We start from the raw sequence: 16,784 nt of genomic DNA, 5'->3' as shown, positions 1-16,784 counted from the left end.
CTCCTAGTTTATTTTCCATTTTTAAGCTATTTTGCCACATTACCATAACTGCAATTCTACTTTTTTTCCCCCAAATATATATCTTACTGTAAATTGATTAACAAGATGCTCTCAGAAAGATACCTACCAGCTTCCTATGTGAGACATAATAAGGAACCAGGTGCACATCTGGAAGTGCGACAAGACTGAACCAGAGCTGTCCCCAGGACTCATAGTTCATTCTTCATTAAAACATGCATAATGCAGACTTGAAATTTACAAAGCAACCTAGAATCCATGTAACTTAAACAAATCAAGGTACTGTGTACATACAGAATCATAACTTAATAAGTGACAGAGGAAAAATAGAAAAATTATGTACTGCACCAGGCTGTATGTTTTTTTCTGAGTGAATAATATAGCTTTATTTTGCAAGAAATGCTCCCCAAGTCTTAGGATAATGAATTCACCCTGTCTCCCTAAAATGAATTAGGGCTTGATAGCTAACTTGTTTTTAATCAAGATGCTAGAATAAAATATAATGTAAACTGATACCACACTTCACTATGTCAAGATACGTGACTCATTTATTTGACAAAAGAGTAACCTGCAGCAAGTAGCCTACAGGCCTAAGTAAAATTTTTATCTTTTTTTCCTTTACTACTGACTTCAGGGAAAAAGACAATACTGAAAAATTCTTGCCTGTTGGAATAGACAGGTTACCTGACATTTAGGAAGATTTTATTAAAGACAGGCAAACTCACTGAGGTTAAGGGGAGAACAGCAGAAAAACTTAAATTGAAAGATTGAACCAGTAATTAGCATGTCTTAGTTTATAAAGCATATAATTCATTCTCTCAAAACTTTATGCGGTCAATGAGGCAAATATTCCTACTATTTCCATTTTAAAAATGGACAATTTCATCAGACTAGCTCTTTGGGGGATTAACAGCATAGTGGCAGATGTTGCTCATTGCTCATTGTCTAGCCAACGGTGATTTCCCTTCTTAGCTGCCAACAGAGCCCTGGATTATTCAGGTGACAGGCAGCATTCCCTTAATATTTCAGAAGACAGACCTCTAGGTTCAACTCCAGAGAATGTATCACAATAACAAAATAATTGATTCAGGATCAATTTACTATGATCATGGTGACTCCATTCTCCTTCAACCATGACAGAATCAGGGATAAACAAGTAACACAGGTCTGGTTAATCAGAATACATCTAATGAGGCACTGCCCTTCCTGGAAGGGCAACTTAAAGATGACAAAGCACTTTTGCTCTTTTCCCTTTTCTCTTGCTTGGAAGCTTGATGCTGCTTGCCTATACTGTGATCATGAGGAAAAGCTGAGAGAGCTGGAAAGATAACCATCAATGTCTAGTCTTTGGTAGCTGTTCACCAAACCTGTGAAAGTCCTTCCTCAAGACTGCTTATTATGCAAAATAATATCTTTATTAAGTCATTATTAGTTAATTACTCTAAAACTTGCAATTAAAAGTATTCCTAACAAATACAGAAGCAATTCTTCAGGGAAAGCTTACATCACTCATTCTGGAAGCACAACTGAGGTGCAGAAATGTATTGCGGTGTCATTTACATGAGTATCAAGGATTTGATTTTAAACTTCCTATGTGATGGCTAATGCCTTCTATTATATTTGTAATCTTGAAGTCGTGTTGGTTCATCTTTATTTTGCACTGGAAGTCCTTTTAAATGTAGTTTATTGTCCTAAGCATTTAGACATACAGGATGAAGCCTCAACTTAATGAAGAGATGAGAGTGGATAAGCACTGTTTAGTGTACTGTTGACAGTTTATTATTGTAGTCTTCAGAAACTCATGTTCTTCACTGAGTAAATACATTTACCTAAAACAGGTTTATTGCTCTGGGGCACATAAATACCATTAGTACCAGCAGAGTTATAGCTGGGAGAATGCACGGAACATATGGTCACAATTCGCCTACTGTTTCTGAGAAAGGAGAGAGGACACCTTTGTGGGAGAGACATATTTTTGTCTGATAAGAGTAAAATTTACTAAAACACAAAGCACTTTGTCAGAACCTTTCACTGTGAGTCTAAGAAATTAATTAGAAGGGCTGTCATTTGAAAGTTCCTCAAATAAATTATCATTTATCTAATAGAAATACATAGCCTGTAACTTTCTTAGTTGATACAAAAAATATGATGCCTACTACCTTATATGGACATTGATGCCACTTCAAACCTTGTAAGACTGCAACTACTGAGCCAGTCACAGCCAGCTGTATTTTCAGGATATAAAGCTTATATACAGAATTATGTATAGAATTGGCAATGTTTCATTTTATGGCCAAACTAAAAAAGCTTATTTATAGAAATTCCAACCATAATATATCAAAAATAGAAATAGTAATGACTTTTATTGAGCCTTCATGTAAATCAGGCTTTGCACTAGGCACTTGGCCTGCATTATTACCCTTTAAGACAACCTTAAAGAGTCGGTGCTATTTTTATCTACTTAGCAATGAGGAAAGAGGTCTAGAGAGGTTAAAAGTCTTCTCTGAAAAGGTCACTAGTAATACAGTAGATATGGGATTTGAACCAGGTCAGTTTGACTTCAAATCTGGAAGCTCTTCACCACCACAACATTGGTTCTTAAGGTTTCAGTGTGATAAGAACTTGGAGCTCTATTAATTGTGAAGATCTGTGGCCTGGTCCCCTTTAGTTCTGATGTGGATGGTCTGGGGCCTAGGAACCTGCATTTCTTTCAAGTATCCAGGTGATTCTCATAAAGGTGGCTCAGAGACAACACCTTAAGAAACACAGCCTTACACTTCATTTAAAATCATTATGCCATTTAAAATCATAATGGGTTTGATAAGCTGCAAGAAATATTATCACTAAATTAAAAATGCAAAGTAGATATTTTGCTGTGAGAAAACATGTAACAAAGAAAAATAATTCACATTCATTATTCAGGAAAGAAGCATAGTTAGTAATATTTTCTTATAAATGTCAATGTCTCATTTTCTCATAGGCCAGAGAGACTGCAATGAAAGGCGATAGCACAAGTGTCTGATTTAAGAAAATGAAAACACTCCTTTGCTTGCAACTTAGAAAAGATTTCCCCCACACAGCTCGTCTTATCAAAGGCCCATGAGGGTAAAAATACCAAGACAATTAAGCAGTTTAGGAAGAAAATAAATACAGAAATGGGAAGATTGTAAGTTATTCAACTAAGAAATCAACAAAGGCACTGCCCTACATGCTGGGATACAAAGTAGTCAGTAGTCACTGTTTCTGGATTACAGTTAATCTGGGTAACTTAAGTATAAAGTCCAATCATCAATCAAATAGGTCAAGGCTTTTTGGCCCTGAACTATGGACTCTCAAGGCTAAACTGACATTACCTAAGTGAAAATAATTGATTGATTCTTGGCCATATGTGATCCTACCACAGTAGGGTACTCAACTCTGTTTGTCAACCTTTTTACTTATTCCAAGTTGACTCCCTGTCCTTTATCTATTTTGAATTTTTTCCGTTCCTTTCAAGTTCCCAAACATATCCTCAATGCCTTCAATTACCATATATAAACTTGCTTTTTATCCTAGCCATCCATGAGTTCTCTGTATTTCCCTTCCTTCCACATTGAAATTTCTTAATGTCAAGCATCTTTTCATAGCTTGTTAGCTCAAGATAAGGAGATTCTTAACTAAGGCTAATTCCTCTACCTATGAATCCGATCCCTTCTGGGATCTTGTTCCATTCTCAGCAAACCTCTCCAGTCACCTGCAGCACTCCAGGCACTGTTAGGCATTGGGAACACAAAGATGAAAGGACAGGACCCTGCTTTGCAGCAGCTTCCAGGACAGTGTGGAGACAGACTCTCCATAATTGTGAGCACAGTGCCATAGGACCAAGGGCACAACAGAACTTAAGTTTAAGTAGCTGAAGACCAGGGGGGCTTCCCCTAGGAAACAGGTGAGATTTAAAAGATAAATAAAAGTTAATCAGGTAGATGGGCAGAAGAAGTGAGAAGATACCGAGGTTCAGGAGAGCATGGCATGGCCAAACCACCGTAAGTATTCAGCCATTGATGAAAAAACTCCCTGGGGAATTGGTGAAAAATACCACCCAGGAGTTTAGATTTTAAGTCTAAAATGAGCCACTGAAACACTGTTATCACATGTGTATGTTAATAATGCAAAATCGAAGGCCAGTATCCTAGAAAGCAGGAGAACTTAGTGACCTAGGTAGGATAGTGAGTGCCTAGTTTGGAGTAACAGTGGTAGAGATAGCAAAACATGATGGATAAGAAAGACATCTAGTTGGTAGTATTGTAGAACTTAATAATTCTTGATATCAGGAATAAGAAAGAGAAAAGAATGCAGATTGAGCCCTAGGTTTCTGGCTTTGGTAACTTTCTAATGTCCATGTCATTCCTGGATAGTGCCTAGGCAGATTGAAACTATAGGGCACCCAAAAGGACATGTCTAATAGGGAATTTGATATGTAGGTGGGTGTGAAACTCAAGCAACACTGGTTTAGGCATCAGCAGTGTAGGCATGCCAGTTGAAGCTGTAGTTGTGAGCAAGACTACCAAGGTTGAAGGTGGTAGTGAGAGAAAGGGCTGAGGGAGGACCATTTAGGGTGCCAAAACCAAAGATCCATCAAAAACAGCTGAAAAGAAAGGGCTGTAACTACCAAGACAATGGGAGTAGGATAGTATCATGAAAATTAAAGGATAAGACATTCAAAACAGGAAGTCAACGGTGAAATGCTTCAGAGGGGAATTGAAGTATGGATGTCTCCCTCCAATTTATTCTTTTCCCTGCCTCTGGCCCTCACATTTACATCTTCTAATAATTAAACAAATAACAACATTTGATAAATACATAAAAATTCCTCACTTGAACCTACTTGTTCCCAGTATACTCTCCTTTCTTTAATCACTAATCCTGTCATTTGGCTACTTCTGCACCGAGAGTTCTATCTTAACATTTGCCAGTGATACCCATTTTTTCACCACCCATCACATTTTATTAATAAATGCCAACTTCCATAATCTTTAGACATTACGCTATCTGATCTTTTTACAAATTTTACAATATTAAGTCTCCCTCTTTATATTCTCCATTGGCTATTTCACCAGGGACTTGGTTCTCTTTAATTCCTTGAAGATGCCTTCTCAGTCTCCTACAGGGACTCCCCATTCTTTTTAATCTCCTTGAATTGTCCCCCAAGATTTGATCCATAATTTTTTTCCTCTATGAAATTAACATTTCTATCCCTTGGGACATCTCACAAGTCACTAATGTATGGAGGAACTTCCAAACATAATCCTGAACTAGATTTTCAAGTGGAATGCCACATAGAAAAGTCCCTCCAAATTCAACATGCCCCAAATTACAGCTGCTCCATTTATATCCCAATCTCCCAAAAATAGTTGCCCGTTTTCCTGCCCTGTCACTGATGCATCTCCTTCCCTTCTTTCACTTGCCTTCTACGATCAATCCTGAACCTGAAGTGTTCATTCTCTCTCTCTGGTCCTTGTTTTCACATCATCTCTTTGATATGCAAAATGATTTGAATATAGGGGATCCAGATATGATAAAAAATTGCAGTGGTTTATTTGCCATCATAAAATAACAACAGCAACCAACATTTATCCAGTCTTTGCTACGTGCTAGATGCTATTCTAAAGCACATATCTATTTCCTTTTTGCTCTGTTTCCCCTTCTATGAATTTAGAAGAGCAAGATGGTTTATTCCTTTTTAAATTTGTCATACTGGGATTATATATCAGTCTGAGTGATATAACCAGTTTTCTGGGCGATAAAAAACTAAGCATTGTGTTGCTAATTCTTTAAATGCTGTTAATTTTCAAGGGTTAGCTCTTGTTCCTTTTCTTTTGGGAATGCAAATGCACACACTCATTACCCCCTCTTGATAAATAACAGAGACTATATGCCACATATACTTACTTCAAAAACCCAATCTTTGCAGAAACCTGTAAATCAGCAGAACAATTTTCATGGGCACAAAACCTTGCAAAGTTTATCTGGAAATAAAAAGACAAGGTTTTTTATTTTGATTTAATCAGCAAGTATATTTATATATATTTTAAAGAAGACGACATCTGTGATGCATGAGGAAAATAAAATTGATACATCAAATTGATAACTCTATTTTATCTCTTTTAAAAAGTTCAAATTGAGAATTAGTAGGGTTCAAATGACAATTACTTGCAGGGCTAAAAGAGTTAACTTCTAAATAGGTGAAATTTAAAGCCCAAATTTTGTAAGTGAAATAAGATTTGGAAAAAAAGTTAAATGAAAGGCATTAAAGGAGTTTATTAGCAGCCAAGATGTTTTTCACTGGTTTCCTCTCAATTTTCTGGTGCTGCAGTTTGATCCCATTTATTACATGTAAGTATGGCACTTAACTTTGGCAGATGTTGGGACAGTGATTTTATATTCACTGAAATTAGCTACATGGAGATACTTAGAAATTTTACTTAGAGGCAACATTGAACAAAATTAAATAAGTAAGGGTTTCAGAATTTAATTAACTCTAAGCTTTTTAATAAGATCAATAAATACTACAAAGGACCTAGGAAGACCCAAGGCATAAGCTGGACAAAAGGAAAAAATGGGAAGAGATAAAAGGGAAGATAACGGGAATAGGTAAAGAGAGACAGATGCAGAAAACAGAGATCTAGAAAGTCAGAAGGAGCCAGGCTCATTAAGTGTAAAGTGACTAGAGTACTGTCAAATAGCGTGCCTACAGCTGGGGGAGAAGTGTAAATATCTCTCTAAATAAATATGATTTTTTTCTGCCATTTCTATTGGTAAAGCAGGTTGTTCTAAGAATCAAAATATAAATTAATATAACTACAAATTGCTAAGGTTTTGGCTTGTGTACTTGCAATATTGAGATTTTCACTATTAAAGACATTTACAAATAGTTGATGTTGACAACTGAAGTTTAACAGAAGAGTAAAAACAACCCCTGACTTCCGTAAATATTTTCATATGAGGGTACAGAGAAAAATCTGCTCTTCAGTTATCTTCACTTGATCCTGTATTCTAGACTAGACTAGTGGTGATTGTAAGCTCAATTATCTTAAAGTGACTATGGGGCAATTTTGTCTGGACAGGATATGAACCAGACCTTTAAATGTCCCTTTCATCTTTTACATTCTGTGTATCATTAGTGAACATTTTAATGAAGGCTTTTTACCATGCCCAGACACATCCTGTTTTTGGACAAACACTATGTCTTTGTATTGATAGACACTAAAGGTCTGAACAACAGGACTCCTGAGAATAAATACACTGTCAGTGAAACTTAAATATTTTGAGATAATTTAGAAAACGGTTCACTGGTTAGAATGTAGGATCCATCTCAAATGCAATTGATCCTGGGATGTGGCTGAAAAGCATATAATGAAATTTTTAAAAAGAAATTATTGTATAACATAAATACATGTGTCTGTAAATGGGTAAAACTAAGCAAGAAAATTTGATTATGAAGACGTGAGTGAATCTGTGAATAGGATGAAAGCAAGGGAGAAAATGAGAAGAGGAAGATAAACTGAGGACACGTGATGACACTGAATAAGTAACTTATAAATACAACCTTCTCCCATTATGATTTCTCTCTAGTAATATATCTTTCTTCACTGGCAAGGCATTAAAAATAGAACATCAGCATTTTATATGAGAATCTACTGTTGTGATTAATGCATATTTTAAAATATTCAGTTCAATATCCTAAAGGGAATATAAACAATTTAAAGAAATGGAAAACAGGACACATCATGAATCTATATTTTTTAAAAATTCATAAAATTTTTTAAAAAATTCTGACATATAGTTCACTTCTTCAGAATTATGCCATATTTTAAAAATTTAGTTAAATGCCACATAATAATTTGAATAAAGGAAAAAATTCCTACTGTTTTTTTAATGATGTCTTTTTCTTTCTTCTGCTGAAGAATTGGCTGAAGTGGTGGGAATTCCTCTGTGCTTCGTTTACTGATGACATGAGGACCAAGGTGGTAAGCAGCTTCAATCTGAATTGGGGTGAGGATGTCCCGCACATCTTTCTAAGGAAAATAACCATATGAATCAATAACAAAAAGAAGCACATAAATTAAAAAAAAATAAAACTCCTTTCCTGAATAAGGCCAAACACTATACATGGAAGACAAAACAAATAATTATCTTTTATCTAAACTGTTAAAAAAAAGATGTATATTTTTTCATATCACACAAAATCATTTGTTTCTTATGAAAAACACAAAAAGAATAAAAATGAAAAATAATACCATCCAATAATAGTTATAAAGGTCTATACTTGGGAGTATTTTCTTCCATGCTATTTTCTATGCATTCAAAAGATAACTTGATATTATAACATAAGTATCTTTCATGATAAACTTTTTGTAAATCATTTCAAAGTGCTTTTTATCCCATTTAACATTCCCCTATATGTTTTCTCTTTATCTCTCTCAATAATATTTTGATGGAATTTGATTCATTTGACTCCAGATTTATTATAAAACATCCTTTTTAGTCATTCCTTTTTTTGTTTTTTTGTGTTTTTTTTAAAGAGCTGGGATCTCCCTCTGTCAGCAGACTGGAGCAAAGTGTAGCTCACCACAGTTCTGAACTCCTGGGCTCAAGCGATCCTTCTGCTTCAGCCTTCAGAGTAGCTAGGACTACAGGTGTGCACCACCATGCCTAGCCAATATTTTCATATTTATAGAGACAGGGTCTTGCAATGTTTCCCAGACTGGTCTTGAACTCCTGGGCTCAAGGGCTCCTCCAGTCTTGGCCTCCCAAAGAGCTGGGATTACAGGTGTGAGCCACCCTACCCAGCCCTTTTCTTTCTTTATGGAACTTTTCTATTATATTTTCTAACAGATACTGAATGGTATATAGGAAAAGTATTTGTTTTGTACATCTAGTTGTATACACTGGTCACTTCACTGATTTTCTTATTAGTTGTTAAAGTTTTTATCTATTTATTTATTTATTTTTCGTTTTTGAGTCAGTCTTGCTCTGTCACCTAGGCTTGAGGGCAGTGGCATGATCTCAGCTCACTATAATCTCCCTCTCCTGGGTTCAAGTGATCCTCCCACTTTAGTCTCCCGAGTAGCTGGAATTATAGGCATGCACAACCACACCCAGCTAATTTTTGTATTTTTAGTAAAAACCAGGTTTCACCATGTTGGTAGGGCTGGTCTCACATTCCTGACCTCAAGTGATCCACCCCCCTCGGCCTCCCAAAGTGCTGGGATTACAGGCTTGAACTACCGTGCCTGGCCATTTTTTTTTTTTTTTTTTTTTTTAGTTTATTGTGCTTTTATACTTCACAAAGAACTCTTGAATTTATTTACCAATTATGCAGAAATTGTAACCCATTCACAGTCCATTCTGCTCTGTATAACATTCATTTAAACTTAATATCTTAACTAATGTCTACACAGCATTTATTACTCCTATTCTTGTTGATATGTGGTCACAAGTTTTTTTTTTTCAATAATCAGATTTTAAAAATTCATTGTCTTCTGTCTCCAAAGAAACAGCTCGAGTTTATTACAACTGATTGACAATTCTTACATTTTAACCTTTATTTCTATATGCAGACGTTATTTTCTTTTAAAAATATTTTCTATCAACTTATAAATGATTTTCTTTTCATTTGATTATTTGCTAGCCTCATTAAAAAATTCCACATTATTTTCAAAATTATTTGCTTACACACAGTGAAATAATCAACAAGAAAATATCTTTGAAAGCATTTGTCATTCGATTAAGTAAGCACTTCACTAGATAGTTAAAGTGTCCTAGACTCTCAAGTCTATGAAAACCAAGAGTCAGCCCTCTGTACCCATCGGTTCCACATCTGTGGGTTCAGCCACCTTGGATCAAAAATAGTTGGCAAATAATGGATGGTTGCATCAGTGCTGAACATGTACAGATTTTTTTTCTTGTCATTATTCCCTAACCAATACAGTATAACAAGTATTTACATAGCATTTACATTGTATTACATATTATAAGTAATTTAGAGATGATTTAAAGTATATGAGAGGATTTACGAAGGTAAAGTGCAAATATGGCACAATTTTATATAAGGGACTTGAAGATCCTTGGATTTTTGTATCCAAGTGGGGTCCTGGAACCAATCCCCCATGGATACTGCAGGGCAAGTGTATATGAAAATCAGGTAACATATAAAACACAGTGTCTCTTAGAAAGCACCTGTTCAAGCACTGCGCAGAGAGAAATGTGATTTTCAAAGGGTACTCAACAAAAGACTTCTCCTTATCTAAAAAGGTAAACTAATAAGATTTTACTACTAAAGTAACGTAAGAGGATTTATAATAGAATTCAATTGAGAAACTACATAAAGTAAGACATGTTGATGATAAATGTATAAAATAAGATTTTAGACACTGCAAAAATTAAAAGTAGAAATGATCTCAGGATATGAGAGAGCAGTTCACATCACCACATATAGCCCACCTACACGGAAACTAGTGGAGAAAATCTATGTAGTTTTTGTTTTTCTTGGTATTAGAATTGTTGCTATATGAAGCAAACAATTTGATGAATTGGTTACAGACTGTGATGTCTTTCATGCTAATAATTTAAGGCTGAGTTTTTGACTCTACTTTTCATATGATCGTTTCAATCTATAAGTTCTTCCCATTTTAAAAAATAGATTGAACAAATTCCCTCTTGACCATTAAAGAGTCAAGTGTTTTCACCTAGGCTAGACATATTAACTTAAACCATAAATGAGGTTTATATTATGCTAGATGAGTTCCTCAGGGTAGACCCATGACACTGCAATTGACAGACCTCCTACTGAGTAATGTCAGTGGACCAGGTTTCTATTTATCTATAGACATTTCAGGAATGTAATATGGCTTAAACATTACTGCCCCAAAGCAAATAAGGAATAGAATATTTTCAAAGCTCATCAATTAATAATCCTTAAGGAATAGGGAAAAAAATATCCCTATCACACAAATTATTGCTGTGTTGCTATATTATTTATATAGTAACTTTTGATAAAAATCAATGAAGTAATTTAATAAAGATGACACACACCACATAAAAGACTATATTCTATGTCTTTATGTAATTATGAACAAAAATCTTTTTTCTCTTTTCATTTACAACATTATCCATTTATGTATATAGTGGTTAAAAGCAATAGTGGTCTGAAGGTGAAGAACTGGTGTTCAAATCTGGGGTCCACCACTTATCTATGTAACATTGGACAAGTTTCTTAATTTGTCTGTAGCTTAGTTATGTTATCTGAAAATGGGAATAATAACAATTATGGTGGTTATACCTATACCTTATTGTTGTGATGATTAAACGACATAATGTCCGTAAAGCAGACATGACAAGATTTGTATGTTGCTTCAAAATTCAGGTATATAAGCCAACTAAGAAATTACTAAATTTCAGTTTCCTAGAATAGGAGATTCTGGTGAACATTTGGAAGGAATAGGAAAACTGAACTACTGCCAACCATCAACATTAAACAGAAAATTAGTTATAGAACAAGGAATAGAGCTCTATTTATTAAATGGTATTTAGAAGATTTGAAGCCTGAATCAGAGTACTCAAGATCCCTGATTACTTTTCCATTCTGATACAGAGATTCTTTTATTAAATTACTTGGTAAGTGATCATCTCAACATGAAACCTTGACCATATAGGAATGCTGCAAATCAAGGCCAAATCCCAAGTTATCGACTTGTGAAAACTGAACAGCTTGAAGCCCTGAGTATTACAATAGCAAACTTGATTAAATTATTCCCTAGGTGTAGGAGCTAGACAGCCACTGATTGTCCCTCCACATGTCCACTGTGTTAATTCTTCTCAACAAGCTTGCTTTGACCAAATCACATGCTATCTAATTCATACTAATTTTCCACAAGGTCTTCTCTACATCTGTTGTATATTACTTTCATTATCCTAATTAGCTATTAATTATGCTTTTCTTAAAATATATAAAATGTACATGCACTCTTGCAAAAACTGTATTTGACAGACCTTCACACTTATTTAACTTTAACAGCTCCACCTAAGGACAAAAGCTGTAATATCAAAAATGTCTTAAAGTGATTAATTAAATATTTGGGAGTAAAAAGTAGATTTGTTTACATTTTAAAATTTGGATGGGCATGTGCTATCTACATTAAAAATAATGAAGATTCCATGCCATATTTTTATGGACAATTACATAAAATAGGGTGCCCACAAGCATGCAAATTGGCACATGCCTGAAATTACATAACGTCTGTCTTCTTGCTTGACTTTCATGGAAATCTGTATTTCTGGCCAACTTGAGAGCTGAGCAACAGGCCCATGTCCTCCTGTTAATTTGGTGGTGCAAAAAAATTTATAAGATATCACTAAATAAAAAATAATGTCAGAAATAAATATTTGAAGATATCTATTCATGGGTCTACTGTGTCCAAGGCAGCTCTAGGGATACTAAACTGAAAGTCGGTACCTGTCACAATCTATGCTCCACAAATCCACATAGACAGTGTGGGGCATGAATATTCTGATAGAGGCATGTCCAAATACAGAAGAAGTAGGGCCACCTAATCTACACATAAAAGGGGCTGGGGAGGCTCTTACATAAGAAGATTTTAAGCAAGGAATATGACCAGATTTTGGAAATACCTCTCTGGTGCTAATGCAGGGCTCGGGAAAGAAAAGCTGAGACCAAGACATAGGTTGGTACCTGAACCATCACCATCTTGTATGATTGCAGTCCCTTTATCTAGTAAGCTTGGCTCAAGTGGTAGAGAACAGTCAGACATCTAGCACTACAATTTCCTGAGAAAAGACAGCACCCCCAAGACAAATGCCCTAACCATTATACCAATAGAACATTCTCAGATTTTTCTTATAGAATTTTTTAAATAGCACCAAGAACATAGCATCCATAAATTTGTTAAATATTTATTAAGTTTCTGCCTTATGTAATGGATTGTGCTACCTCTAAGAATACAAAAATATGCAAAAGATAATATCCTGCCTCAAAGACCTTGCAATCTAACAAAGAATTCACATGTTATAATAATCAGTTCACTTCTAGAATATCATAATATTAGTACAATGATATAGTTTGCTCGCACTTAGATTTTCAGCAGAAATGTCTGCAGATATGAATCAGTCCATAGTGTGCTATTGTTAAAATATTTCTTCTTTGGAGTAAATGACATTTCATTAAACTATGTGCATGTATCGCTCAACAATATAAGCAAATGAAATAAAAAAAAAAGAAAAATATATATTTACTAATCAAATACACATTTGTTTTCCTGAAACTACTATGGAAAAAAGATGAGTTTTAGAAGTCACCTAAAGATTTACATAACAAAACAAACCCGTATTTCAGAAATCTAAAATTCAGAAATTTGAGAACTCAAAGAAAGAAAAGAATTAACTAATCTACCCAGGTAGATTGATGTCATGATTTTAATAAAAAATTCACTGGCTCTCAGAATATCTCTGGGGACAGGCATTCTTCGTTCAGCAGCTAAGCCAGTATTTCTAACTTTACTGGAAATGCAGACAAACAGGAAATCTTATTGCTTCTTTTGTTATCCCAATGTAGCATCCTTCTTATCTTCTCAAATATCAGTGGATATTTTGATGCAGAGATCCATCAAGTTCAACCAAGAGATATCATCTGTCAAAATTTCAAGGAAGTTTCACTACCATGGCTGCTCTAACATGTCTAAAAACTGCTTCAAGTTACAGTTTGGGTTTCCCTAAATCAAAACTGCTTCAAAATTATCCCTTGTCCTAAGAAATCTCTAAAATTTGATGAAGTTGTATATTTAAATAAAGCAAAAACAAAGATTTTCATATACTTACATAAATGGGGAAACATCTTTTCATAGAGGAAAAAGCAATGTCTAATAGAAGACGATTTCAATAGATAAATCACTAAAAGATATAAATGAAATTAACCATTTCCTTTATATTATGGAAATATCATTCTAACTCATTAGCAAAATCTAATAATTGTATGGCTCTGGTGGCAAAAATTAAAGCTTGGCATAATTATAATCAACTAAAATACAAAGGTTTTTTTAAAGCAAAAAAAAAAAAAAAGACAATTTCTTCCTTCTTTCTTATTTTATGAGGAACAAATTTTGACCAGTCAAGCAAAGTAATCCTGTGTGATACTTTTTTATGATTAGACTTAAGAAAACTGATTCCCCTACTAACCAGATAAATGAAAATATAGCCTCAGAAAAATAACATGCCAGAACAAAAATCTACATGCCAGTGATATAGATCCTTATTAGACTATTAAAAATGCACCTCTAGTCCAAGAAGATCTATCATAAAACTGAAGAATTGTGATTAAAAGAGAATAATTTTGTTTAAACATAAGTTTTATATAAACTTAAGATCTGGAGTCTTTTTGACAGCCGAATTCCCAGCCATCAAAGAACGCGATGGATTTTTAAGTAAATTTAAAGGCTTTCGTTTGCATAAGGTAATCAAAGAAATGTCAGCAAAAATAAAAGCAAAATTCAATCTTTTCCTCACTTTTAGGTCTCCAAGGGCTTTTCTATTTTATAATATCTATGCCATCTTTGCAGCTCAATCCCTTTAATAGTCAATTCCAACAATTTGCTGATTGTACTGGGATCTCCAATTCAAATTTCTTTCCTGGTCCCTCACCGTCTTGGTGTGCCCCCTCCCCTCCTTAGCCTGCTTCAACTTCACAACCAAAAATATAACCATTCCCTTGTACATTCCCTCCCGCTGCATGCTCCTTGCTTGCTTCACTCTCTTGACCAAACCACAACCCTGGTTAATTGTAACTCTTCATCTACTCCTGCAAGATTGAACGTGACTGGGAAGAAAAACACAAGCACACAGGCTACACTCAGTTTATGACAGTAAGTGCAGGTGGTCCCAAACACCATCTGACAACCATCCTGTATTTTGTTACTCTCACATTCTCCTAGAAGACTATTTCACATCTTCCCAAACTCCAAATGCCACTTCCTCCATCTCTACTTTAGTTGGTGAGTTTGCTTCTTAGTTCACTGAGATTATTAAAGCAATCAGATGAGAACTTCCACAGTCCCCACCACCACATCTACCCAGCACCTGCAAGCACATACTTAGATGAATCATGCACATGGCTATGTAGAACCAACCCTTTCAGTTGTACATTTAATCCTTCCCTTTCTGCCTTCAAGAATTTAGTTCCAGCTCTTCTCCCGTCACATATATCCCAAGTTTTTCACTCTATTGCAGCATGCCTATCAGCAGAAAAACATGCTAATGCTTCTCCTGTCTTAAAAGACAAAAATCGAGAAAGCTCTTCACACTCCAGTTCAGCTACTGACCCCCAACTCTATTTCTTTGGTCACCTTTGGGGCAAAACTTTTTGAAAGAATAACCTATAACGCTTCCGATTCCTTTCCTTCCCCCCCTCCCCCCACTAATGTCTGAAATGCTTTTGTCACCACCACCAACAGCCTCTGCATTATAAATCCAATGCTGAGTTTTCAGCCCTCATCTTATTCGACCAAGCTGCAGTATAGAAAACATCATCATGCTTTTCCCTTTTTTCACTTCACTTCCAGGATGCCACACACTGTTGATTTTCTTCCTTTCTTACAGATTGGACCTTCTTATCTCCTCTGTGGGCCTCTTCTCGCCAACCTCTTCATGTTGTAGCGGCCCAGAGTACAGACGGTGGCCCTCTTCGGATCTCAGCCATCTTAATACGGCTTTAAATACCATCCATATGCCAAAGATATGTTAAGTTGCCTTTCCTGTTCTCTGCCTGTCCTCAACTCAAGATGAGTATGTACAAAGGCTTAGTTGATATTTACATTTAAAATAGGTCTCTCTAGCTAAGCAGGCCTACGACTCAACTCTAGAATTTTCCACTCAAAAGGTGTTCTCCTGCAATATTGTCTCGATTGATGAAAACTACATTTCCAAGTGGCTCAGGCTAAAGACCCTGGAGTCATCACAGAGCCTCCTTCTCAGATGCCAGACATCCAGTCTCTCAGCAAATTGTAAATTGGATGTCAGCAAATTGACTTCAACTACTTCTTACCATATCCACTGCCACCACTTTGGTTGGAACCATCTCTCACCTGTGTTACCACAGTAGCCTCTTTTCCATGTGTCGACTCTTGATCTCCTACTCTATTCACAGCACAGCAGCTAGAGTGTTCCTTTGTATACGTATGTTAGATCATGTGACTTCTCTGCCAAAATGCTGTTATAGATCTCCCTTTCTCTCAGAGAAAAAGCCACAGGTTCTATATAATCTCTCCCTCCACCATTCTTCCCTTTGCTTACATTTCTAGCCATCCTTGCCTCCCCATTGTTCTTTAAAATAACCAGGTACATTCTTGAGGCCTTTTGACTCAGCTTTTCTTGCTGGAATACTCTTCTCCTGAACCAGCTGTTCTCAAAGTATGGGTCCTCTGGGAACTTTGCAGAAATGCACATTCTCAGCCCTTACTGCAGACCTACTAAATCAGGGATTCTAGATGGGGGCCAGCAATTTGTATTTTCAGAAGCCCTACAGGTGTTGTTGCTATTACACCCTAAAACTAAGAACAACTGCCCTAGATATCTGCATGGGTAACTTCCTCACTTCCTTCACGTCTTTGCTCAAATGTCACTTTCTGAATAAAGCCTACTCTGAGTATCTGATTTAAAATTCTCCACTTCACTCCTTCTGCAGCACTGCAAATTTCTATACTCTGCCCTCCTTTTTCCTT

At 35.6% G+C, this 16,784-nt stretch overlaps 1 protein-coding gene across 1 annotated transcript in view; it reads right to left on the bottom strand.

Annotated features, from left to right (window-relative positions):
• Window positions 1-16,784, bottom strand: part of ITGA4 (integrin subunit alpha 4) — an 85,760-nt gene that overhangs the window by 19,858 nt on the left and 49,118 nt on the right. Inside the window, exons 16-17 of the mRNA XM_003253800.4 lie at window positions 7,923-8,072; window positions 5,947-6,023 (exon numbers count right to left, since the gene is read on the bottom strand). Coding sequence (XP_003253848.1) covers window positions 5,947-6,023; window positions 7,923-8,072 — 227 coding nt within the window. The remainder of the gene's footprint in view (window positions 1-5,946; window positions 6,024-7,922; window positions 8,073-16,784) is intronic.

The sequence above is a fragment of the Nomascus leucogenys genome, chromosome 22a (genome assembly GCF_006542625.1).
Source record: "Nomascus leucogenys isolate Asia chromosome 22a, Asia_NLE_v1, whole genome shotgun sequence".
Taxonomy (NCBI): domain Eukaryota; kingdom Metazoa; phylum Chordata; class Mammalia; order Primates; family Hylobatidae; genus Nomascus; species Nomascus leucogenys.
This window is presented reverse-complemented; position numbering and strand designations above follow the sequence as displayed.